A 27,340-nucleotide genomic window follows, 5' to 3' on the forward strand; every position below is an offset into this window, starting at 1 on the left:
AATACTAGAATGCAGCAGAGTTAATATTCTAGGAGTTCAGAGCCTCCATCCTGAGAAAGTCTGTAACTTTTGCCTGTGTCTCTGGGAACCATGCTGTGAAGACCGCAAGTCCTGTGGTGATGTCACAGGTAGGCGCTCCACACAGCAGCCAACACGAACTGCCAGGCATGTGAGGAAGCCATTTTGGACACCTTGTCTAACTGAAACTTCAAATGACTTCAGCTGCAGCCAACTGACTGCAATTATAAGAGAGACTGAGAACTGATGTCTCTGTAACAGTCAGCTCTCAAAACCATGGCAGCCCACATTCAGTCCACAAACCCAGTCCACAGAACCATGAAAATAACTACTTTATGTCCCTAGGTTTGGGGGTGGCTAGTTACGCATCAGTAGGTAACTGGAACGAGTGCTAAATGTTGCACAATGCTGAGTAAGTACAATCTTAATTGTATAATATGCTTCTGCCTTTTAAAGTGGTTGACATTTCTGGACAAAGTGCTAAAGTAAGCACATACAAGCATGTTCCTAAGCATAAGTTAGCTGTTGGATTGTGATATCATCATTTAGCAACGTTTAGCAATGTTTTGTAATTGGGGAAATACAATTTTTAAAATATAGTATAAAGAATAGTACTAACAGTTGTCTAAAAGGTATATGGTGCTCTGAAAAGGACTCTAGAGATCAAGAAATGTGTGACCACTAAGGCTCTCATGATACTTACGTACTACTTCAGTACTTTGCATTCAGAGTCTGATGGCAAATCTGCTTACGCAATATATAAATTTATATAAATGAGCTAAATTAAGACCTTTCCTTTAAATAATAGGCCCTATAATATGTGTGATATTGGGATGGCTAAAGTGAACCGGTTCATCACCATCATAAATTTTCTTTGCAATGCTTTTGAGAAAGTGAAATGATGACCGTAGAGTGTGAAACTGGGTTACCTGGCAATGTTATGATCAGGAAGGCTATCTGTTTGGGCATCTCAGATGTAATTCAGAATATGTAATTCTTGCCTTTGGGGCTGATGGTCTGGCAAACACAATTACGGCTAGTCTCTGCTCCCATGTAGTGATCATGAATAAACAATGGGGACATCTCCTGTTTGGGACTTTTTTCCTGATGAGGACACTTTCTGACTGAAGCTGTTTAAAGTACACAAACCTCAGTTTTTTTTTAATTTAACAACTTACTGTTATAATTTGTTTATATGTTTCTCTTGTTTAGAGCTTGACTTCCATGTAGACAGAAATCTTCCCAGTCCTTTTTCCTTAGCATCTGTGTGCCAGACTCCTAGTGGTTATCAGACTTTTGAATGAATGAAGTAAACTATATCAGAAGTAAACTATATTAATTTACCAACAAATCTATAGCTAACTAAGATGTATGAATTCACTCGTTCATTTATTTAGCAAACATTTGTTGAAGGACTACAGGGTGCTACAGACTGAGAATACAGCAATAGACAATTCAACCATTATCCCTACCCTCAGTGTTTGGAGCCCGTCTGTGATAGGAAGTGTAATTCTTGCTTAATCAGCCATTTCTTCTCATACTCAAAAGATTCAAGAAGACAAGAGCATGTGTATTTAGCAGACATTTGTGATAGTGCCCACTGTGTGCCAGAAACTGTTGTGTCCCAAGCCCTGCCTTGTGTCCATCAGGAAAGATAAGCAATAAGGACATTATTTTAAGTCATAAACAATAACAGGTGTACAAGTGATGGAGTAGGAAAGTACCGGGTCCCAAGTCTATAACCGGCACCAAGCCTCATCCTGAAATCTGGATGCCTTTGTCATGGCCCTCTCCTGTGCCTTGCTGGACCTTCTTTGTTGTGTTGTTGTCTGTTGTTACACCTGCATCTCTGCCTTTCCCTAGGTTACAGTGAGCGGGAGGCAGTCCTCTCTGTCCAGGTGGCAATGGATGACTAGACACCTGTTGCTCTGTGCTTTGTGTACCATGTGGATGTACACTGGGCCAGCTTTTCCCTGATTGCCCTCTTGGGCTATTCTTAACTAGCTCTAAAGACTTTGTCCTCAGAGGTCTGTTTGCTGAAGAGGAAAGCTGAAAGTCTGGGGTCCTCCAATGGAACCACGCTACTCCATTTGTCTGCCCTGACACACCTGGCAGACAAAGCTCATGTGGGCTGTGTGTCTCAGGCTGCAGCATAGACCATATACAGTCCTTCGAGCTTCAGTCTCATCTCCGGTGGGTCATTGTTCATTTAAGACAGCATTTGGATGGAGATCAATGAGAACAGTGTTACTAGGGAGTAACATGAAAACCCATCTCATTCGCAGAAAAGAAAGTAGGTAATTTGCAAGGTTTAGTACTTTGTTAGTAATGAGAAATCATTTTACAAATAAAATATATCACTATGCCAAGGAATTGAGGTTGTGACCATTGATCTAAAGGTTGTCTCTCTTAGATCCCAGGATTTAGGAGAACTTATTTCTTCTGCCCGTGTTTGTTACATATACTGTGTGCCAGAGTTATGCTCGGTGCGAGGGATACATGGTTCAATCTATAATATAGGATGCCTGGGAGTTTCAGGCAATTTTATGTGATTTTTTATGTGATAGATCATGGCATACATAATAATAATAATAATAATAATAATAATAAAGGAGGCTTCCAGAGTGAATAGAGGGGATGGATGATGAGACCATGGAGAAGCCCTGGGAGGTCTGTGGCCTTAGAATATTGGCTCTGTTAGATTCTGCTAAATATTTTGTTTCTAGCTGATTATTGGCGAGTACCAGCCCCACTCGGATTATCAAATTACTTTATTCTTAAATCTTAGAGATCTCTTTGTTCTCTGATTCAGTGATCCCTTGGACTCACTTCAGCTTGCCAATAAGTTTTGATTATTCTGCGCAGGGAGTTTTGGGTAGAGATAAGGGAGTGTTTCAGGAAAATACTCCCAGGCTAACCATTCCTAGAGAAACAGCAAATCCTTTTCTAGTGGCTTTTTCCTAGGATCCATTTGGTCTCCCTTCTTTTTCCCACTGCTTTAGAACAAGGAATAAAACAACTGTGCCTAAAATCAAAAGGCTTCATTTCCTATCCTCCTTCCAGACCTGATGGGAGAGCTCTTCTCAGCAGCTTAAGTGAGCAACTCTTTCCTGCCCTAGCAGGGTAAACAAAGACAGATGTAAGTGACTTTTTTTTTTCCCCCATCTGTCACATAACCTTCAGTCTGGGACTATTCCCATAGCTGAGACAATATTTTAACTGAGGTATTGATGAAGCTTTGAGCTTGTGAATAATGTAAAATTTAGATGGATTTTCATTTGAAGGGATTATTTATGGAATATTTGGTTAACTGATTGACATTAGTGTTATCCTGAATGATGGAAATAAAATCAGATCCCTGTGTGTAAGTTGCAAAACTTGTGATGACATATGGTTTATCTTGATTATCTCACATAAAGCCTTAAAAATCAAGAATGAAAAGAATTTATCATAGAGGTTTCTGTGACAGTTTCATTTTAACTTTGCTTAACAATGACTTCAAATATTAGTTGCATATAAAGAGGACTCCTGATTAAAGAAACGTCCTTTGACCAATGTGGTAGGTTTCTGATTGCAACTCTTTAAGATTTAGGAGAGCCTATGTTTAGTCTCAGTTGGCCAACTGAATGTTATTGAGCCAACTTCTGTGTTATGTACTGTGTATTCAGGAAGGGTTAAGAAAAAGTCCTAGCCCTGAAGGATTCTGGACAGAGCAGCTGAAGGAGATGTTCAGCTAGAGCAAGGCAGGGCCTGTGATAGAAGTGTCCCCAGGGTACAGAAGAGGGGCACCTGCCTCACTCTGGGACAGGAGTGCAGGCCATGAAAGGTGTCAGGAAAAACATGGGAATTTAGTCTGTGGGAGTAGAAAGCTCATTCCTGAAATCTCCATGGATTGAAAAGAAAATGACTGAGCAGCAGAACATTTTCCAAAAGGAAACTGAGGAAGAGCAGCCAAAGTAGCTGAAGGAGAACCAGGAGAAAAGAGATGGCATTAAAGCCAAGGGAGAGGAAGAAGTAGCCATATGTGCGGTCATCCTCTTGGAATTCTGTCATCTCCGGAAGCCTATTACAGGTTCTGGAAAGCCCAGCAGTAAAGATACCTCTTGTGGTTTGTTTAACCTAGCATTTGCCAAGATGATTTAAGCAGAGTGAGTGAGTGAGTGAATGTGTGTGGGGGGATGTATGTATGTTCTACTGTATCTCACTGGGGCTAGTGTTCGGTAAAACACAATTTGAGAAATGCTGGTCTAATCCATCCCATGTATGGCTGCCACAGTCATATTTACAAAGGTCTGATTTGATGACGTGTCTCAGTTACCAAAGAAAACACAACAGACAGAAGCAACCCCAAAGGATCTCTCACTACTTTCAGGCCGGTCCACAGACCGGGTAGCCCAGGGTACCCTGTGCCCGACTGGTCATATACCTGCAGCTCCCCAGTCCAGCCCTCTTTCCCCCGGAGCGCACGCGCGCGCGCACACACATACACACATACTCTGAGTTTTGGCTGGTCTAGACCAGGCATCTTTATCCCAAGGTTCACAATGTTTTCTGCTTCAGTGTTTCTTGACGGTACAGATAGAATAATCCTTGTCCCTGGCCTCTTTGTTCCTCATCCTCTCCCCTTCTCCCACTTCTGTCTGTGGAGATCTTAGCTTCTTAAAGCTCCTGGTCAGAAACCACTTTCTATCCAGCCTTCTTTACCACCTCTGCCATGGACATACTTTACTGATACATTATATTATATTTGTTCTTTTCTTTTTTTTTTTTTTTTTCAGCCTTAGAGCCTAGTTTTCCCTTTCTTCCTTTTTTCTTTAGAGCTTATTTCATTTAATCATTCAGCAATATAACTTTATGTCTTGTAATTTTATAGCTAACCTAGTATTTATATATCTTTTCTGTAAAAATGGACTTTCTAAATAGGTCTTCATTAGTGGTGAAGGGGCACACTTTCTAAGACTTATTCTCAGCCACCAAGAGTTTTCTGTATACCCAGAGGGGAGACAGACTCTCACATTATGAAATGGATCTTCTTCCAGAGAGAGGATCCATGTGTAAGAGGAATGTTGGAATGTGCAAAATATAGCAGCTCACTTTGCCCGAGGGAGACCAGATAGAGTTCACTGAAGAAGTCTGAATTGGGTCAGAAAACAGGAGTATGAGCTTTCTTGGGAAAGAAGCGGAACTGGGGGTAGGGCATGCCAAATCAACGGAGCGCTATGTGCAAAGTCATGAAGTTGTGCTTTGTGAGTTGTTGAGAAGCCCAGTGGGGGAGCCCGTGGTGTGTGTTGAAGAGAACTGAGCATAAGGTGGGGGACTAGGCAAGTTCCACAAGACCACGAGGAGATTTCTGTGCTGAGACAGGAAAATACGATTGATTCCATAGCCAGTAATGAGTCAACACAGGCTTTTTTTTCCCCCAGTGAGGAAATGAAGGAAGAAGAGAAGTAAGAATCCTAGAGGTTTTCTGCTTACAAATACAAAACTGTGAAATAAAGACAAGTGTTTCCTCCAGTTAACTCTATCCCCTAAACTAACATGTTGTTCATCTTTTGTATCAAAATTTTTTATACAAAAACTATCTTTCATATTAAGACTAACAAAATGTGACTCAATTGCTAAAGCTGTAGTTACTACTATTCCTACTGTGAGAACAAAACATAGGACACAACTGTCTCTTCATTCCCCATGGCACCCTCAGTGGAAACCTGGTGTATAATCTTGGGGTTGCTCTCTCCAGTTGAACTGGTTTCTATAACGGCTGAGGCAGAGTGGTGTCAGAGAAAAACTTTATCCCCCTGGCTTGGGCAGCCCCTTTGCAATAATAATGTCGTTATTTCAGAGACATCGACTCAGTTCCTTTGTGAACATGCTGTATCAACAAAGAGTATATGTATGGCAGTTTGCAGATTTAGCTAAAAGAAAACTCTATAAATATTTAGCATTTCCACTAAATGATGATTGCTGCCTTGCTACCACTATATTATCTTTAGACTTTAATAATATACTTCAGGATTTAAAGGAAAGTACATGCTGTGTGACGTGTATAAAGAGAATTTTTCTTTGTTTTTGAGATAGGCAATATACAATTAATTTTTCAAAGAAATGGGGCCATTATTTTTAGAAAAGTAACACATTTTCTATTCTAGTTTCTCTCTGAAACAGAATTTTATATTCATCTTGCACTCTATTCAGGGACTTTAATTACTAAAGTATCATAGGAATCTTGAAATAAAGGACTATTTATATGAAGGTTCCGTTAATGGATTTCAAGAACAATGCTATATCTAGGTTCATACATAATTTCCTTTCTTCATAAAATCACCCCAGGTATATCTTCATAATTTGTGTGCCTTTTTCAATTTTGAATTACATTATTTATGTGTGTATTTTAATAATACATAGAAAAAAGCAGGTTAGTAATATATAAAATACCCTATTGAATTCTTATTATGAGCCAAGCATGTCATTAGGCAAAATCCAGTGACACAGTATAAAATCTCATGTTCCAAAGAGGGAAGTAAGGTTTAGAGAGGTTAAGTAACTTGTCCAGTCATATGACTAGTGGGCAGCACAAAGATTAGAAATTAAATGCCTTTATCACTAAAAATCTTTATTCTTTCTCTCTCTCTCTCACTCTCTCTCTCTATATATATATATAAATATATAGTTATCAAGATGTTCTAAAGGATTAACTTCCAGGTTGTATGAACCCATCTTTTACAAATACTCCAAGAAAGCTGGTGCTGAGTTCTCATTCAGTTCAAAAACAACTTGTTGCTGCGAAGTACCTTTTAAGTCCACTGCTGTCCTTTCCTCCTTCTGCATTGCAAAGTCTCCAGGGTTCGTGCTGTGAGGATGTTCCAAGAGGACTCTCACAAGGACACTCCTCATCAAAAATTATTTCACAGTACCAGTATGACCTCTACAGGCATTTTCCCTTCACTTGCACTTTTTAAGCTGTTTTCAGTAAAAAATATTCTTAATCCTTTGAAAGCCATCAGGGAGGGATGTTTCATGCCCTTGTAATCCATCTTAATAAGTGAAGTTTCAACGTAGGAAGATTTACTCCTCACATTTTACCTAAATTCCTCATTTGTAGTTGCTCTGCATCATTGGAAATTAAAACAGCATTTTCAATGTAAGAACCTTTCATATCTTTGAGGGTCGATTTTCGGCATAATATTTTAGACTATTTTAGATATATTCCTCCAGGAAAATACATCTAGGCCAGAAGTGACTCCCAGTAGGACATATGGTAAGTTGATAGGAAGGCCAGTGGTCAGGTTGAGTGAATTATGGTTTTGAGGGACGTATTGGGCCTCTCAGCCATACTGCCTTCATCTTAAGGAGGTTGTGAATATTTTTTAAAAGCCTTGATTTCAGTAATTCTAGGTATTTAGGGTGAGAATTATTCTTAAATTCATGAAGGAAGCAAAGGGCCTTTAGGATAGAGGTCATTTATTCTGGTTATAGTTTAAATTATAGTTATATCCATAACTTTATTATATCCATAACTTTAATCTAGTTATATCCATAACATACCCTTATTCTCCATAAAAGAGGTGTTATTCTTTGATTTCAATATTTTTCACTATAATCTATGAAGCAGTTAGTGGTTCCCAGAATATATCATTATAGTCTGAACCAAACCATATTTATATTGAAGTAAAAATCTGCTTTCCCTGAGAAACATTAAACCTCTGGCTATCTCTTTCTTGTCTTTATGCTTCAGATTAAATCCTTATTCTCTCTATCAGTTGTGATTCAGTAGAGTGAAAATCTCCTTCTGGGGTGTGAGAGTCATAGCTGGTAGACAGGCTTCAGCCACGCTGCTCCTGAAGAATATTTAAGTGTGCTGCTTGCCAAATCCCATTTTTCATCAGTCCTAATCTCAACTTCAGTTCTCAATTTTAAATTATCTTTTTTGGGGGCCATAGATTTAGGTATTTTCTAGTGAAATGATATTTGTTGTGTATTTTTTCTATGTAGTTAGTTTACTTATTTTAGGAAATCTGTGATGCAGATATTATCCTTTCTTGTGACTTCAGTTCTTTCCAGAGAGTATTTAAGTGTGAATATTAAAAAGTTAATGCCATGGGGGAGCCTGGATAGCTCAGTTGGTTAGGCTCCAACTCTCATTTTGGGCCCAGGTCATGATCTCAGCTCAGGATCGTGAGATGAAGCCCCAGTGTCAGGCTCCACAATGGGCTCCGCACTGTGCTTAGAGCCTGCTTAAGATTCTCTCCCTCTCCGTCTGCCCCATCACCCCTGCAGGTACCAACTCTCTCTTAAATAGAAGAGAGTTTAAAAAAAAAAAAAAAGTTATGGGGCGCCTGGGTGGCTCAGTGGGTTAAGCCGCTGCCTTCAGCTCAGGTCATGATCTCAGAGTCCTGGGATCGAGCCCCGCATCGGGCTCTCTGCTCTCTAGGGGAGCCTACTTCCTCCTCTCTCTCTGCCTGCCTCTCTGCCTGCTTGTGATCTCTCTGTCAAATAAATAAATAAAATCTTAAAAAAAAAAAAAAGTTACAGCACAGCTGCACCCCAATGTTTATTATAACAGCAGTGTCCACAATAGCTAAACTATGGAAAGAGCTCAGATGCCCATTGACAGAGGAATACATAAAAAAGATGTGGTATATATGTATATGCAATGGAATACTACTCAGCCATCAAAAAGATGAATTCTTGCTGTTTGCAATGACAAGAATGGAACTAGAGGGTATTATGCTAAGCAGAGTAAGTTAGTCAGAGAAAGACAATTATATAATTTCACTCCTATGTGGGATTTAAGAAACAAGACAAATGATCATAGGGGAAGAGAGGAAAAAATAAAACAAGATGAAATCAGAGAGGGAGACAAACCATAAGAGACTCTTAATCTTAGGAAACAAACCAAAGGTTGCTGGAGGGGAGGGGGTGGAGAGATGGGGTAACTGAGCAATGGACATTAAGAAGGGCATGTGATGTAGTGAGCACTGGGTATTATGTAAGACTGATGAATCATTGACCTCTTCCTCTGGAACTAATAATACATTCTATGTTAATTAACTGGATTTAAATTAAAAATAATATTAAAATAGTAAAACAAATCAGCCAACTAGTTAACAAACAAACAAACAAAAATCAAGTTAATACCATGATCCTAAGGCCACACAAGGCAGAATATGCAGGTGGGCTGGGTGTTGTTTGCTGGAAAAGTAAAAGATAGGAGTTTCTATAAAAGAAGGACTATAGCAAGTTCTATGATGTCATGTGCTTATAAAACAAAAACAGAATTCACTTAAAGAATAAGTGAATTGGTCTTTGTCTTTTTATGAATGTTTGGAAACTCCTAGTGTAAGTGTTCTCTGGAATCATCGTTGTATGGAGTCAGAATATATATTCTGATTCTTTTACATATAACAAATATATGTCAAATAAATATATAAATATATATAATGTTTATAATTTTCTAAATATATGAAGATAAATACAGATTTATAATAATTTTACAAATATAGAAATAAAATATAAATATATATATATATTTTAACTTAGTTCCCTATATGATTATATGTTCAAGATTATCAATAGAAATAATAGGAACCAAAATCGAGAGCAATTTTTCAATGAATTTTTGTCATGAAATGTTATTTGTACTTTTTTATTATTTTTAAATTTTATCTGCATTTGAAAGACCTATCAAACAGAGGTATTGTTTTTTCTTGTTTTTCTTTTGCTTTGTAAAACTCTGCTTTACAGTGATTATGATGATGCTCATTGTTTGTGGTCTTGTTGCCAGATTGTAACAGATGCATGGGACAGAGTACTGATTTCAGATTGGGTGTTCTGGAAATCGTAAGGCAGGTCAAGAAATTCTGGAGGCTGATTTGCGACGACGTGGATGGAGCTAGAGGGTATCATGCTTAGCGAAATAAGTCGATCGGAGAAAGACAACTATCATATGATCTCCCTGATATGAGGGAGAGGAGATGCAACATGGGGGGTTAAGGGGGTAGGAGAAGAGTAAATGAAACAAGATGGGATCGGGAGGGAGACAAACCATAAGTGACTCTTAATCTCACAAAACAAACTGAGGGTTAATGGGGGGAGGGGGGTTGGGAGAGGGGGGGTGGGATTATGGACATTGGGGAGGGTATGTGCTATGGTGAGTGCTGTGAAGTGTGTAAACCTGGCGATTCACAGACCTGTACCCCTGGGGATAAAAATATATTTTATGTTTATAAAAAATAAAATTTAAAAAAAAAAAAAAAGAAATTCTGGAGGCTGGTAATCAGACCTGCAGCCCTTCTCTCCAGGGTTAGTGGTTGAGCTAGGCTAAAGTTGGGAGTGACAGAAGACACTCATCCAAGGACTGATTGTTATCATGCCAGAAGACAGATGGTCTGAGCTTCTTCAGTGGTACTTTCAGAGTGGAAAGTACCTTCCGCCTTACCAAACAGTGACAGACGCTTGAAAACCTCCTTGAGATTGACGACTACCTTGAGGCTCCCTGACTGCCTCACTGCCCAGCCTTAAAGCCCTAAAGCCTGGACTTATTCCAGGTCTCAAACATCCCAGAGCATTCGTGCCAGACGCAGGTGGATCCCAGCACCAAAACTCAGCACATCAGTGAGAACAATTCTAGAGGTTTTCCTAGGAGTAGCCTCAAGATGCATTACATTGAATTAATTTGAATTAATTCTATTTAACTCAAAACTTCGTCATTATCACGTCCATAGTATCTATATGTATCGATCTCTGCAAGACTATACGTATATACACATATATACAGAGACCTTTGTTACGTATGTGGCTGCTGTTTCAGCTCCTCCTACTCAGAGAGTGAACATACTTGGTTTACTCTCCAGTATAAATTAAAAGCAACATTTTGCTGGAATGTGACGTGCATGACTGCTTTAGATCTATTATATATATTTGGCTTTGTAGAGGCAACAGAAGTGAAGGAACAAAAATTAACATGTGTATTTAGACATGTAAGTAGCATACCAAGTCATTGCCAAAGAAATGACATTCCATAGACAGCATAGTCTTTAACATGCGGGACAGTTTATCACCAAGTAATATATGACTCAATGGCTAAATTTTGAATTTTCAAAATATTAAATTCTGTTTATATCTCCCCGTTGGCAGGACATGAGTTAGTTCTTGAACATGTGTCCTGTTAAGAGCTGTTGCCGGAGCTGTGGCTGCCGCGTGCTCAATGGCTGTTCCTTTTCACGCAGTCCTGAGTCTGGAGCCCCGGAGGCCTGGCCTCCTGCCCATCCCCACCCTCATTTTTGTGTCTTGAGATGACCAGTGTATGTTCTTTGACCCCTCTTTGGGGAGAGGTCTTTGGAGATCAGTTCTGTACTTAATCTGAGAGGAAATCCGTGCACTCACTGACCTCTCTCTGGAGATTTGGGCCTCTCTGTGGCTCAGTTCCTTTGTGCACATAGTAAAAATCATGGTATTTGAATCTTCCACCAAATGTATTATTTACATTGATTTGATTTAGAGGATATCTGGCTACCAGTAGAAAAACGAATGCCACTGCAAGGATAAAAGGAGAGAACAAATTTCTAAGAGATTGTTCTGGCAATTCTTTTCTTAAATGTTAGCATCCTCTGAGGGGACTGGTGTATGTAAACCAAGGATCGGTTACAAAGAATGAAAACATTAAACAAGATCATCTCAATATGCAAAGAAATGGGTCAGAATTGAGATCTGAAATTCTATTAGGCTTTCTGTGCCTTGCAATTTAGTAAAAACAAGGAAATTGCCTCAATTCAAAGTCTTTTCTTTTACCTAATATGTGCTGAGAGAGAATGTGTTGGATGATTTCTGAGTAACTCTGACAACTCATAAGTAGCTCTCTCTGTCAAAATGTTCTTTCTTTAAACAAAACAACAAAATGAAACCCACCTTTTTTTGCGGGGGGGAAGCATTTTGGTTGGCCCAAGCAAAAACTTGGCACTTCACCTGAAATACTGGTCTTCTTACTCCTCAGCCTCCTTTGTCCTTCATCCTCCAGCATCTTAACTTACGGCAGCTGGGATGAAAAGCTACTCTTCTCATCGGGGACAGTCAGTGCTTGTCCTGAGTAGCTGAGTTCATCCTGCCAATGAGGTGACAGACTTTGACTATTTGTACCTGGAGTGAGAGAGCAGGAGAGAGATCAAGGAGGAGTGTAGGCGGGCCTTGTGTTACAGAATCTTTCTGTTTAGTGTATTGTCCTATCAAGTGACAGCGGAGCACATCTGTTGGGGTGATTCCTACAGTCCCTCGATGGTATGTAAATGGGCCGTTACAACTGGCTATTATTCCTAAATGCAGGCAGTGGTGGTGTTTAATGTAGAAACCGACTTGGCATCATCTTGCACTCTGCCACACTGAGGAGATTCCTCAGGTGTGGAGCTTCCAGGGCCGAACCCCAGCTCGTCCTGGGTAAATGGGGACAGTTGGTCATACTAGTCAGAGTTCTTAAACTAACGAGAAGTCTCTTCTCAAGGAACATACCAAACCCCAAACAATCAGAAGCTGGTGAGTGAGGTCACCATTATCTTAAAAAAAAAAAAAAAAAAAAGAGGCAAAATCAGATTTGTTACTGGTTACTGTTGATGACGGTAGGTCATTTTGTTTTGGGGGTAAGAATGGTATTTTGCAAAAGGTAGGAAGTATATATCAGCCTGTGGAGTCTGTGTAGTACCGCCAGAGATTACAAAAACTTTTCACAAGATACTTATCCATTTGTGAAAGAAGACTGAGCTCAAATTTACCTGCAGAACAAAACCATTCAGATGAAAAGGGGAAAGAGTGAAGATACTAATTTTATGAGTAAAAATAATGTTCTGTGGTTGCCATTGGGTTAAAAATGTTTATGATATTTAAATTTGGGAAACAAAAATATTCCCATTTATTATAATAATCCTGTTCTCTCTCCCTTTCTTCCTTCCTTCCTTTCCACCTTCCTCCCTTCTCTCCTTCCTCCCTTCTCTCCTTCCCTCCCTCCTTTCTATCTTTCTTTCCTTTCCTTCATCTCTCCTTCCTCTCCTTTTTCTCTCCTTCCTCTCCTTTTTCTCTCCTTCCTCTCTCCTTTCTGTCTCCTTGCTTTCTCCTTCCTCTCCTTCCCTCCTTCCCTCCTTTCTCTTTCTCTCCTCTCTTTCCCCCTTTCTTTCGCTCTCTCTCTCTTCCTAACCTTATAGACTAACTGACTTTTTGTCAAAACATTGTATGACTTGAGCACATTCAAATCTAGCAAGATCTTTGCCAGGACAGCCTTGGAATCCTCACCTGTGCAAATAGACACTGTTTTTTTCAACATTTTTGAGGTTTGAAGGGGTGGGTTTATGCTACCAGCTCTCTGCCATCTGTGGAGTGTGTTGATTCAGAGATGTAATTTATATTGATGATATGATTTCCTCTGACTTCTGCCTGTGCCTTGATGGTTGTGTTTCACCTGTTGACATGAACTTGGCTGAAATGAATGCTCTGTTGGCCATGGGTGAATTAGTTGCATGTGTAATAGCACCTTTCTGCTGTGTTCTTATTATTTTCAAAGTTGTGTAATGGGATAAGTATGTTATTCCTTTAGAATTAGATATCCCTTTTCTAGGGCTTTGCATTTACATAATTCCTTTCTCCTATAGACCTCTGAATAAAGTTTGTAGTTTTGTCCAAAGATGGATTACACTTGCCACCATCACATAAGTCAAAAAGCATGCTTGTTATTTTTGGAAGTAGGCAAGTTGAATTAAATCACTTCTCTGTGGACTAATTGGATCTGCTTCTTAAATGTGAGAGTCTGTGACTATATTGTGTTCTCATTTCACATTTTTCTTTGTAGCCCGTACCACTGTATTATGGCCCCTTAATTGACAGGGATATTTGGTATTTGCTACATATTATATTTGATATTTGGTATTTGCTGCATATTATATTTCAAATTGTGTAGCCACAAAAATTGAAGGTTGGTGGACAAGTAAACTTCGACTCCATCTACTGCCTCTCCCCTTTTTGTAAATCTGTTAGAGTCTTCTTGAGAGTAAGGATCGTGTCTCAAAGCTTGTGTCCCCCACAGTGTCTGGCTCAGTACACAACAGACACTTTTGCTGATGAATTTACCCTCAATTACACCACCATCTAATCATGGGTTTTTTTCTGATTGCTGTCAGATTACTTGTAAATAGAGCTAGAAACATTTAAATTAATGGGTAGGTAAGCTTAAACTACTAGTCTAAATGTAGAAAAGGATGTTTTTTAAAGGAAGTAATTAATATTTTTTTTCCTAAGTTTGCCTTTGGTTGTGCATTATTGTGTCTTGAGACCAAATTTTTCAGAAATATCCCATAGGTAAATGAAACAACCTAGAACATCCCCCCCAACCCACCAAAAAAAAAAAAAATTGAGGCTGTTTCAAACCTCTAAGAATTACTTAGATTTTCATTAGCAAATTTTTAGGATACAACAAGAACAAAAATAAATATTGAAGACAATACATAACAAACTAATAAGGCAGTCACATTAGCGTCCTATGTTCTCACAGCTCTAACAGCTTGTCGTGTCATGACTGACTTCTTTTCTTTTTTTTAAGATTTTATTTATTTATTTGAAAGAAAGGGAACACGAGCAGGGTGAGGGGCAGAGGGAGAAGCAGACTCCCCACTGAGCAGGGAGCTTCATTCCCGGCTCCATCCTGATCCTGGGACTCCTGGATCATGACCTGAGCCAAAGACAGATGCTTAACTGACTGAGCCACCCTGGCACCACTGATTGGCTTCATTTCTGATTGTTATATGAAACTCAGTATTTTTGGACACTCTATGTATATTTATCAAAACATATAAATATAGATGCACATACACATTTATCTTTTCCATATATCCTTTATATTTTTATATTTATTTCCCTCTACTCCCGTCTACTTCTTTGCCTAATATATTCTCATATTTTTGTTATAATTTGCATTTATATTTCAGAGTTTCATTTATAATTTTGTAAGATCATGAGAATAACTTTTTCCTTATTATAAAATTTTTGTGTTCATATGATTAGTCTTCTTTTGTAAGATTTTTGAGAAAAAAATCTAGTTATTATGCAGGGAAAGGAGTCTCTTCCCTTTAGATAATTTAAATAACAACACTCTTTCACTTAACCGGCATTCCTTTTCTTTCAAGGACTACAAAGAAATCCTTTACAATGCCCAAATCTCACATTGTTCTCAGACTTCTTATCAGCACATACATTTTCAGCACCTTTCTAACTTTCTTCACGTGTATCAGAAAAGTGCTGCTGTCCAAAAGAACACTCACTCCCATCTTTAGAGCTGAGGCTCTTAAACTAGGTTGTACATGGTCATTTTTAATAGCCAGCCACTGACTTTGAGTTTTTGATTTTCTGTTGTAGCATTGTACTTCAGTCTGAGCAAGAAGTTTCGGTGTCACTAGCATAGGGCTGTTGGAATATGGCACAATGATGAGGAAGAAAGAAATGGTAGAATACTTTCATTCCTCAACAACCAAAAGCCCCACTGAAAAGGTCTTAGATGATAAGAGATTTAGTAAGTCACATAACAAGAATTCAGAGTCAGGCCACCTCCTGGTTGGCGAAGACGGTGGCTCCACAAGGTCTTCAGTGGCTCAGGTTCCTGTCATCTCCTGCTGTCCTCGGCCAGCTCCTCTCCTGCTATCTCGTGGCTGCAGCAGCCCACGCTTCACATCTGTACCTGGTCAGCTTCAAGAGGCCAAAGAACCTCTTCCCGAATCCCCCATCAACTTACTTCCTCTGCTCAGGAACCACAGTGGCGTGACCTGCTCCGATCTAAACGCATCCCATCACTGAAAAGGAAATGGAATTGCCATCACTATCTTAGCCCAGCTGTTCCAAACATGCGTCCACACTAGAGTCACCTCTGATCCTCTAAAAATGCCAAAGCTCAGGCCACACTGCAGAGCAATGAAATCACACTCTCTGCTGGGGGGTGGGTCCCAGGGATCAACATTTTTGGAAGCTCCCATGTGATTCCACGTGCAGGCAGCTCAGCCTTATCAAGATTCTCTCTCTTGGCTGGGCTCAGGAGCCTCCTCTTCCGTGGTGCTTGACCTGGAAGAAGGGGTTCGATGGGGAGGAAGCCGCAAGACAAGGTCACTACAGACATTGGTGCTGAAGTCAGCACGCCGTAATTTTGAGTTTTGCCCTCCCTACCCGATCATGTAACCTTGGTCATATTTTAAAACTAATTTTAAATTAATTTTAAACCTTCATCTGCAAGTGAGAATAACTGCCTAATGTGTGACATTGCTTAACAGTTTAATGGAAAAAAAGATGCTTCAAGTTCCTAGCACTTCACCAGCCAACATGAAATAGACATTCTATTAACATACGCAGTAGTGCCTTGGTAGGAGAGAACCATAGGAAGAGGAGGGGAAACAGAATTATTGTTGCTGCTGTTGTATTTATTCATAGTAGTACCATTATTACTTGAGAGGATGGTGGATCTAATTGGAAGTTCTCACTTCTGGTTGCCCATTAGAAGCACCTCAGGAGCTTTGAAAAAGTCCCCAGATGAGCTAAGTCAGGCTTTCTGAGACTGGAGCCCGGGCATCAGCGTTTTTGAAAAGATTCCCTGGGTGATTGAGGTGTGCAGGCAACCACAGTCCACAGGCCAGAGACTGGGAGAATATGAGGGAGAAATGTAGTTAGGTCCATTTGCCTCTTAATTCCAGATGACCAGTCCAAGTCACCAGTGCAGCCCTGGGAAAACAAGGTTTCTGAGCTGGTTTATGCTTCTTTGCTTGCTTGATGCCAGACAAGCTCTTCTGTCACCTCCGTGCAAGTGATAGGACTTTTTCTAGCCATTTAACTTAAATACATTATTCTTTAGGCCTCAAGAGTGGGTTAAAAAGGGACTGAGTGCCGTCTTGTTTCTATTTAAAGTTTGTATACAACACTTTAATATAAGAATTATATTCTATTTACTGTGCTTATTTTTAGTTTTCTGTATGTGAATCGTGCAGTCATTTTCCTAGTTTATAGGAAGTGTGTTTTCCATTAGCTCCAGTGCAAAACCAATTATGGATGTGTTATGTAGAAACCTGCTTTAAATATTCCCCTAGCTTTCTGTAGGCTTCCCGAAGAGTTACAGTTTCTAGGTGCATTGTTTACTAGGCCATGGGTATGTTTTGTCATATGTTGAAAGATCACACCAGCCATAAAAATAAGATGGTGAATAAAAAGCCACGAAAGCTATAAACATCTGTAAAAGAAGTTCTCTAGGCAAGGCTGCTCGTTAGAGGGAAACTCGGTGCATTTTGATTGTGTGCAGCTGGTGGCACATGAACTTCCAGAAACGGGGCCATTAAGGGGAGCTGTTAGATATATGGCAGCCGCCCTGTGGGCCATAGCTCTGTCCCCTCAGCTGTGTGTAATAGCAGCCCATGGGGCCGCTCTCGTGAGCTTCCCCTGATTCCACCTGCGGCTCTGTCGTGAACTGGATGTTTTATGGAATTGGGTAGTCCTCTTTTGGTCACAAAACCAGTCTTACCAAGAAAATTAGCTGGCTCCTAGTAAAGTGGAAAAATCTGGAAATATCAGCATGGGCTTCACAGTTTCTGCCACCCTGAAGAGCAGGTGTCCAGGCTGACCTCTACTCCGTGTCAGGGCCACCGCAGGACGCTTGCTGCCTGGAGCTCTCATTTATTTTTCTTGGAGGACCTTTCATGTGTAATACCACGTATGGTACGATGCTGAGCCAACTAGACAAACGCACAAGAGACCCCCTCCTCTGGACAGGAATCTGAGTGAAGAGCACGGGTGTGCGGGTCTGGGGGGAGAGGAGCTGGGTGTCAGGAATCTACTTGTGAGAATGTGTTTCTGTGGCTGGCAGTGGGACCAGGCCTTGGAGCACTGGTCTTCTCTGAGCAGGCATTTCTGAGAGTTTCTGACTTCTGAGATGATGAAATGTTTACAGGATCCATCTTTGTGAGACCAGAAATAGTTTCCCTAAAAAAAAAAAAACACACACACACACACACACACACACAAGATCTTTGAAGCAGAGGGAGAATGATGATGTTTTAAGTTTTAGAATAAAATGAAAGCAACTCTTTGTAGTTTCCTTTAACTTTTTGTAAGGAAATATTTAAACCCACAGAAACAGAATAGGAGAGTGAATCAACATGGAGCCTCACTCAGATACAACAAACATTTTTTTTTTCCATTTATAACCTCTCCACTACCCCAACCATAAAATTTAGAATTTGTATATATATACTAAAATGACATTTAATCCAAGATTTAGATGTAATTCTCTTGGTAGTTATCTTTTGTATAAGTTGTATGACATAATTTGTTCACTTAGAAGATGACACAACTGAATCATGGGGATCTGTGATCAGACATTTTTGGTCTAGACCCATGCTAGCCAACGTGTGGCTTGAAGACTGGTACCGGCACACAAACTCTTTGTTTCTGGCCCATGGTGAGATAGGTAATGAAATTGTGAGGAAATACTGAGGACTTTTGTAACATTTTGGCATTGTTGTACATCCAAGTGCATGATCATTTTTTTAGTAATTCAATTTCATCCTACTTTGCCACTGTATCAGTCAGCAACACACTGAGAGAAATACAATCTTTCACTGCAAATAATTCAGGAAGTACTCTTCTGTATGGCACTCCTGTGATTTTGCCTTTGAGAGGACATTTGACAGCATCTGGAGATTTTTTGAGTTGGCAAGATTGGAGAAAAAATTTGGATGGGAGAGGTATGTGCTACTGACATCTAGTGGGTACACAGGACAGCTCCCTAACACAAAGCATTATCTTACCCTAAGTATCAGTGGTACTGAGGTTGAGAAATCCTGCTCTAGACTACTGTGGAGGGCTTAGGCTATCTGTGCCTTGCCTAAGGAAGGTTTGGCAAATGGGTCTTACCAGGCTGACAAGAGTCTAAGGCTGTTTGTATGTGACCTGCCCTTACATGAGAGTCTCTACATTCTGCTTTGAAAATTAGCGAGACCTTTTGTAGATCGAAGAGTTTGATGGTTAAATGATTTTGTCCCAAATGTTATAAAAATATGATGCTTTTACATTTAGTCACAAGTTGTCCATTTCATCTCTGCCAGGGTTTGTAATGTGCCCAACAGAAGAAAGTCAATCACTGCTGCAGCAGCTGAGAAAATGGGGAACTAGAGATTTATAAAATTTTTGTTTATTTAGAAATTTCATATTTAAGAAATTTATGCCAAATCCCTGTGTAATGAGGTTTTTAAGATTTTCTTTTAAATTTAGAAACGAGAAATAATCATCTGACAGAAGACATCATTTTTCTGAACTCTGGTAGGAGAAATATTTATAGCTAGAAATATTTAGTCTGGGAAAGATAATCAAATGAAGTTAATTTGGAACAAAAGATAACTTTTATATCCTAATATACTTGTGTGTATGTGTGTGTGTGAGAGAGAGAAGACAAAGAGACTTATTTCCACATCTGATTCCTCTTCGGTGAGTTTCTTCTCTCAGATTGTATTTGATGTTCAGGTTGCTCACGTGGAAGTTATTTCATCAACAGCGTGGACACTCTGGCCTTAGTATAGCTTTGAGCAAGACAAATAGAGGAAAGGTTTGTCCATCAAGTATATCCACATACTATATAACAACCAAGAAGCCAGTGTTTCGCTCATAGGTTGAACCCTGTCATAAGCCAACTGTGTTTATGTATGGTCAAAATACCACAGGTTCTGCCTGTCCTTACCATCCTCACTCATTGGCCTGTTTTAATTGCTTACTAATCTTTATTTCTCAATTATCGGAATCAGGCCACCAGGGTCATGAAAGAACATTTATTAACCATCGTTCTTTGACTTCCTTACACCATTTACCTGACCTTTGACTACAAGGGGAAAAGCTCACTTGTTATATTTTCTGTTTCTATTTGATTGGGCCTAACATAAAACAATCAAGGTAATAGTCACGATGCCTACCTATGGCATGTAGATAATCTACCCATGATCCATTCTTATTTTTGTTAGTCTGTAGTGGGGGGCATGCTTCTTTATCTCCTAGCAAGCGATCCTTAGCTAAACTAAGAGGAAGCCTCCAATAAATTACTATTTTAAAGAACTTCAACATTCAGATTCCTCCAAGATTTCTTAAAAATGTGACTTTGTTTCTAAAATGGTTCTGAGATTTATTAATTCAGTTCGTGTTGGTAAAAAAGATAACATTTGAAGTTATTTTTTTATATAGATGGTCATTAGCAATACAAAAATAGGACTTATTATTAGCTACATAACAAGGTACAAGGTGTAGAGCTCTATAAATCTTACCTTCTGAATGAATTCTGCCAAATGCTGTTTGATTAAAGAGAACTGATTAGACTACTGATTAATTCTGCTTTTGACAGATTACACAGTTTAACTGACAAATAGATTGCCTCCATTTAGTAATGATTCCCCAGTTATGATGACAAAGGACAAGCTATTTGTCAGTTAAACTATGTAATCATTCAGAAACAGAACTAATCAAGGACCTAATCATTTTGTCTCCGGTTAAATCCAGCTAATGAGTTAAAATGTGTAATTTATACTACATATTCCCCTCAGAAATAGTGTTACAATTTCCGTGATATTTTATTGAATCAGATTTTGTGCCCATATTAAAGATTTTTGTAATGGAGGGAGAGATGGAGGAAGAGAATTAGTGGAGTTAGGAGATGGTTAATGTTAAAATGCTGCTAGTGTATGGGTTCTTCGCGGGGGAGGAGCAACGGGGCCTTTGGAAGTCCATTGCTTTCCGAACTTGCTTAAACACTTCAGCCACACCAGCCTGTAGATTGTGGAACAGTGTGTACTTGGGAAGGTGGCAGGTACCTCAGCCTTACCTCTGCTGCCTAACCTGACTATAAGAACTCAAAGATTTCTTAAGCTTTCTGTGTCACATGGTCTCTTGCTGCATCAACCACTACGTAGCTATCTAGTCCCTGTCATCCTCAGTGAACCTTATAGTAAGGGCAGACAGCGAAGATTAGAGACTGAAGTTCTCTTCCTTCCTTGCACACAAGCGTGGATTCTTCTAGACTGAGAAGTTAGGGGTAGGAATATTTAGGAATGCTCTAGAGGTGACATAGATTTTTTTCACAATTCCCAGAGAAAAAGAGAAGAAGAACAGGTTTAGGTGTCTTTGTACCACTCAGCTTTCTCTCTGTGCCCAACTATGTTTACCTTAGGAGAGGTGGTATTTCTTTCATATGGCAGACCAGGAATAATTGGGAAGAAATTAATAAAGAAGGGGGATGAGGGTTTGGTTTTGTTTCTCTTTTTCTGAAAAATAAAATGCACTTTTTTTCTTCTTCCTATTTCTGTTCATTTGGTTTTCTTAAATTTGAAATGAGTGACCGGTGATCATCTGGCTCTGCCTTTGGTATAAATGCTGGTTACTGGGTCAGGAATTCCCTCACACTTGCTTTGGTACCATTCTCTGTAAATTGGAATCTTTTCAGGAATGCCTGAGTGGCTCAGTTGGTTAAGTGTCTGACTCTTGATTTCAGCTCAGGTCATGATGTCAGGTTCGTGGGACTGAGCCCTGCATCAGGTTCAGATGCTCAGCACAGAGTCTGCTTGTGATTCTCTCTTCCTCTGCCCCTCCTCCCACTTGCTCTCACACACTTGCAGGCACACATGCTCTCTATCTCTCTAAATAAATAAGTAAAATCTTAAAAAAAAAAAATGGAATGTTTTCAAGGGTGGGCATTAAAGTTCTTTCCAAGAAGCGGTATATGGCATTCTCACCAACTCTGTCAGGAATTATAACCGTCCTTGCACTATCTTCAGGAAAACTACAGATTGTTTAAGACTTGGGGATAAAAGAGATGGACAGACATATGAAAGGCAATCATGGGTTCTTCCTACTATACTTGCTACGGCCTAAGGACTTAAAGAACCTTTCTTTCCAGACTGACGTATAAGTGTGATTACAAAGTCCTTTGTGAGCTAATAATCTTAGGACAAAATCCAAGGGAATCTTTGGCTTCAAATGGTTCCTGGTAGAAAAGAGTGAATCCAGGCAGACCCAGAACTACTTGATCAAATGGGTCCCTTTTCCAACTATAATTCTCAATTTTTTGAAATTAGAGGAACCTAACATTATAAATTTCAACTCCACCTCCCTGCCAACACACACATAGAAGCACATGATTGTTCTTTTATAGGTGAAAATGATTAAGTGAAGGTAATATAATTTCAGTGGCATTTGTAAATAAAGTGTATTAAAATAATCAACAGTGATTATTTGACAAAGACCAATTTGAAAAATACTAATATATGAGGGGGTGAGTGTGTGTGTGTGTGTGTGTGTGTGTGTGTGTGTGTGTGTGTGTAAATGTTACTTATTCAATCCGAGCCAATGCATAATACACATTTGAGTTTTTGAAAACTTGTGATAACTGCAAAACCCTTGTCTTGCCAGAATCTCCATATGCTAGCTCAGAACCTTTCTCAACACCCATGGGGCACTGTAGGGTGCTTACGCACACAGTACCTGCTAAGAGGAAATTTAGGAATGAATGAGAAGAATGTTCTTAATCAGTGATGCTCAGACCTTGTTTTTCACTGCCTTTTTCTCCTGGAAACTTCGCGTCACTCTCTTAGGATGTCATCCCGATAATTGGTCCTGTCTTGGGTTGTTTTCTGACAGATACTTACCTGTCATTGCAGTTGCCACAGTGATGTGCCTCTTACTTCTTTACAAGATCTTGTTCTGTGGGTAAATTGTGGTTAGGGAGAAGAGCTTTCCTTTTTTTTCTTTTCATATACATCATATTGATATATCTTTATATGTTTTTAAAATATAAGTTTAAGTAAAATGTTTGGATATAATACAAGTCCCAGGAACTCCAGGAAGTTTCTGGTTTAAATACTTACAGTTACATTTTCAAGTTTTTCTTAAAAAAAAAAAACCCTGGGCAATATTTGAAGAAATAATAGGCACCAAAAACCATGCAATATGTGAAAAAAGATTGTGTTGATTTAGACAAGATGAAAAAAGCAGTAAACATATTTTTTGGACTGCCAAGAAAATGTCGTGTTTTTCTGTTAACTTTGAACAGTCGTTTAAAATATAGAGGCCCTCGGGCGCCTGGGTGGCTCAGTGGGTTAAGCCGCTGCCTTCGGCTCAGGTCATGATCTCAGGGTCCTGGGATCGAGTCCCACATCGGGCTCTCTGCTCAGCAAGAAGCCTGCTTCCTCCTCTCTCTCTCTGCCTGCCTCTCCGTCTACTTGTGATCTCTCTCTGTCAAATAAATAAATAAAATCTTAAAAAAAAAAAAATAAATAAAATAAAATATAGAGGCCCTATACAAAACACCTATCCTTGCTGGATATATTAAAGCAAATAGGAAATATCTGAGCTTGTGTGTGTGGCGGGGGAGGTAACAGTAATCCCCAGGATCCAACAGAGCAAACTACAGCCACATGCCAGAGTGATAAGGTGAGGTTGAGAATGAGAACACCTTTGGGGTGTTTGCCGGTATTTGTAAACTCAAGTTTCAGTTTTTAATGGTGATGGAAAAGGAAGCAAGCTCTAGGCTTAGGTTATAGGGCAAGATGGAACCACATCCCACCACAGTGCTGGGACCCTAGAAAAATGATACTCAAAATGAAATCAGGAACTGGAAATAATCTACCTTGGCAAATGGACGTGCCTTGTACATTTAATTGTCTCAGAGTAATTGCTGGCTAGAGAAAGAGTTCTCCTTAGAGTTCGTAACCACAGTCTTTCCCTCAAGTGTGTTTAGAGTTCAGACTTAAAATGCTTCCCTGACCAGAAAACCCTAAGGCATGAAATAAACTTAAAATGGTCTTTGATTGATAGCATCCCAGAATGCCTGGCAGAAGCAAACAAAAATGCTGTCTGGAGGGACTTACCCTCAACCTAGGGGTCACAGAATTTTAACAGATAAAGACCACCAAACATGAGCCCATGATTCCAAATTCCAAAAACACCCAAGGAAACAAGAGCCATGAGCAGGAGACAGGAGAAACCACAAATAGCAGAATTAAATTTCCAAAAAACTTAAGATAATGATTTATCAGATGAGGCAAATTATACAAATGTCTAGAATATTTTGACATAGACATAAGCAAATGAGTAAAAAATAAGATTTTGTCAAAAATTAAGCATAATTGAAAAGAAATAATTTACAAAAGTTTAAAATATAATATAAATTAAAAACTCAAATGAAACTATTAACAAGTTATTCATACCTGAAGATAATTGATCAACTAAATCTAAAGAAATTACATGTGGCCCAATACAAAGAGATGGAAATGGTTAAGAGACATGAAAAATAGAGTCTGTTATACACCTAATTGGATTTCTAGACTTTCATTTAATAACAAATGAGAAATTCATTTTCAATCCAATAAAAACAGAATTTACCATCATCAGATCCTCTCAAAGTCAGATAAGAACGGATGAGAAGTGAAGAAATTGTTAAGCATGTATAAATCTAAACCACATTGGTATGTAAAGTAATAATGATTCCGTATCAGGATTAAAAATCAAGACACAAATAAAATACTGCTACACATAACATGTAAGACAGGAGCATTCTTCAGGACTTGTTATTCAGTAGGATAAATTTTAAATTGTGTTAAATGTATATGGTAGATTTGTTAAGGATAACCACTAAGAGAAATAGTGCTCATAACTTCTGTGATAATACAGGGAGGGAAATCATCAATCTAAAACATGTAAGAAAATATAGGGGAATCCTGAGATTAAGAGTCTTTTATGGTTTGTCTCCTTCTCTGGTTTTGTCTTGTTTCGTTTTTCCCTCCTTTCCCCTATGATCCTCTGTCTTGTTTCTCAAATTCCTGATATCCGTGAGATCATATGATAATTGTCTTTTCTCTTATTGACTGATTTCACTTACCATAATGCCCTCTAGTTCCATCTGCATCATTGCAAATGGCAAGATTTCATTTTTTGATGGCTGCATTTTATATATATATCATTGCAAATGGCGAGATTTCATTTTTTGATGGCTACATAATATATCTATATCTATATCTATAGATATAGATATAGATATAGATATAGATATAGATATAGATATATCTCTCACATCTTCTTAAACTTACCCCCAAAATCTGATGACAATGTTGTCCTGAAGTTTTCATTCCCGGGAATGCCTCTGAGATAGAGGCATCTATCTATCTATCACCATCTAGTTTAGGGGTTGCAAACTTTCTTGGTCCATGACACCCTTAGTATCTCAGTGAAATTTTGCGGCCCACCAAACCAGAAGAAAACCTAAGAGTTCAGTTGTTTTAGTAGTTAGATCATGTCGATCATTCAGAACCCAGCCTTGCAAAGGTATGATGTAATTAAAAGAAATGTCCCACAGTCTCATGCTGGAACTGTGAACTGCCATGAGCAAGTAGTTCGGTTTGTCCAGCAGAGGTTGAGTAGTGCTGTTCCTCACGAGCATTTAAAATAACTCATGGTACCCCTCTGGATTTGCTGCGGCACCCTATAGAACTAGATAAAATACCACCCCACCGCCAGCATACCTTAGTAGGGAAGGCTCTCTAAGTTCACTCAGATTCATGGTGATCTCTTTCCATTGATTGCAGGAGAAGCCATACAAGTGCTCAGAGTGCAGCAAAGCCTTCAGCCAGAAGCGAGGCCTGGATGAGCACAAGAGGACGCACACTGGAGAAAAGCCTTTTCAGTGTGACGTGAGTTTGGTTTCTCTTTTCTTTCCCCAGTGTCCTCCAGCAACAGATGTGCTGGAAGAGTGTGTGTGTGTGTGTGTGTGTGTGTGTCTACGCATGATGTGTGTATGTATGAGTGTGTATGTATGTTTTGCAGGCTGGTCTTTCTGTTGAGATCTTGTGCTGCTGGTATATTTTGATTGCATAATCCATGTAACCACTATGGAGTTGTTTTGTTCATCCTAGTTTGCTGGCAGCAAATAAACTCTGATTTTCTTTAAGGCACGCTTGCATCCTTTTTTAATGCAATTGAGTTGTTCTTTCAAGATATAAGTGTGTGATGATTCAAGGCAGCTTTCATGTGTCTACCCAGAACTTTGATAGGTTCATGATACTTAAATCAGAGATTCAACTGGTCATAGATACTGTTTATTTCATTACAGCCTAACCATCAATTTCTAAAACATGAACAAACTCCCTTGTTTCAATAATGTTGCTAATTGTTTAGATTTTCTGCTAATGACATTTGAATTGAAATGAAATTATAAACACAGTTGTTTACACTATTTATGAAAGGAAAAATACTACCACCATCAGTAAAATGAATCTGAGTGTTAACTAATTAAGGGAAAATATTGGTTTCTCAATAAACAGCATCACAATTCTGTATAAGATTGACAGCCGACGGAAGATTGACACAGGCTTTAGGGAAAACACTTGGATGCTTATTTCTAACACAAAAATAGCAAGAAGAGCATTAATGTACCTAAGTAGAAGAAGGAACATTAAAGTTGTAGTGTGTGAAATTGCACAGTAGAGAATTCTCTTTAAATGTGGAGGGAAACTCGAAGACTTCGTCCCATTAGCATATTCCAACGGATAAAGTACGGTGTAAGCAGTCCACATGAAAGGAAACTCACAAACGCAAGATGTTTTCCTTGTCCATCCATGAAACTTTGGTGGTAAGGTTAAGGCAACAATGTACTCCCAGTGGGCCTACTCATAAAAATACCTGTATGAACAGTGAAATTCTTTAAGGCAAGAAGTACTTGCAAAGAAAGAAATGTACACATGTAGCTCTATCCTGAACCGGAGGTATAGCCCCAGCTTCATAATTTCAGTTGGTTTAATTCATTAGTGCTTTTATTGGAAACATTTTCATATAGGCAAAACCTGTTTAGATTACTTAATTGTACAGCTACACAAATAACTGATGGGGCATAGAAATTAAATATTAACTATATACAGACACCTTCCTACCATCACATTCAACTCAACTTTCATTTTATGCTCAATATTTTTTGTCAACTACTTCCTAAGGTAAACGAGACCATGATGTTATTAAAAAAAAAAAAAAACACTGTTATGTTACAAGCATTATTTTTTTCAATTTACTTCTATCTCATCTATTTCTATGCTTTTTTCAGAAGTCTCTGGTTCTTATTTGTGGCTCAGACTGGTCCACTGAATAGAGATTGAGGGCCTCCAGAACCTCCCTGAAATGCAGCCTGCTCAATAGAGGCTATCTTTGTTCCAAAATCTTACCCTCTTAACCTACTCATTTTGGATAGAAGTCATCCTTTCTCACCCATTTCCCATCTTTCTTTTTCCTAAATAACACTCAA

The 27,340-nt window shown here is 39.0% G+C and overlaps 1 protein-coding gene across 3 annotated transcripts in view; it reads left to right on the forward strand.

Annotated features, from left to right (window-relative positions):
* LOC111155690 (PR/SET domain 5) overlaps positions 1-27,340 on the forward strand; it is a 222,148-nt gene that overhangs the window by 187,103 nt on the left and 7,705 nt on the right. For 2 of the 3 annotated variants that reach the window (XM_022515994.1, XM_022516003.1), the window contains one exon: positions 25,635-25,739. In XM_022515994.1, the coding sequence (XP_022371702.1) occupies positions 25,635-25,739 (105 nt within the window). Of the gene's footprint in view, positions 1-25,634; positions 25,740-27,340 lie in introns of those variants that run through there. The other variant, XM_022516012.1, reaches the window with a different exon arrangement.

This window comes from Enhydra lutris, unplaced genomic scaffold (genome assembly GCF_002288905.1).
Source record: "Enhydra lutris kenyoni isolate GAN:26980312 unplaced genomic scaffold, ASM228890v2 scaffoldscaffold3, whole genome shotgun sequence".
Lineage (NCBI taxonomy): Eukaryota > Metazoa > Chordata > Mammalia > Carnivora > Mustelidae > Enhydra > Enhydra lutris.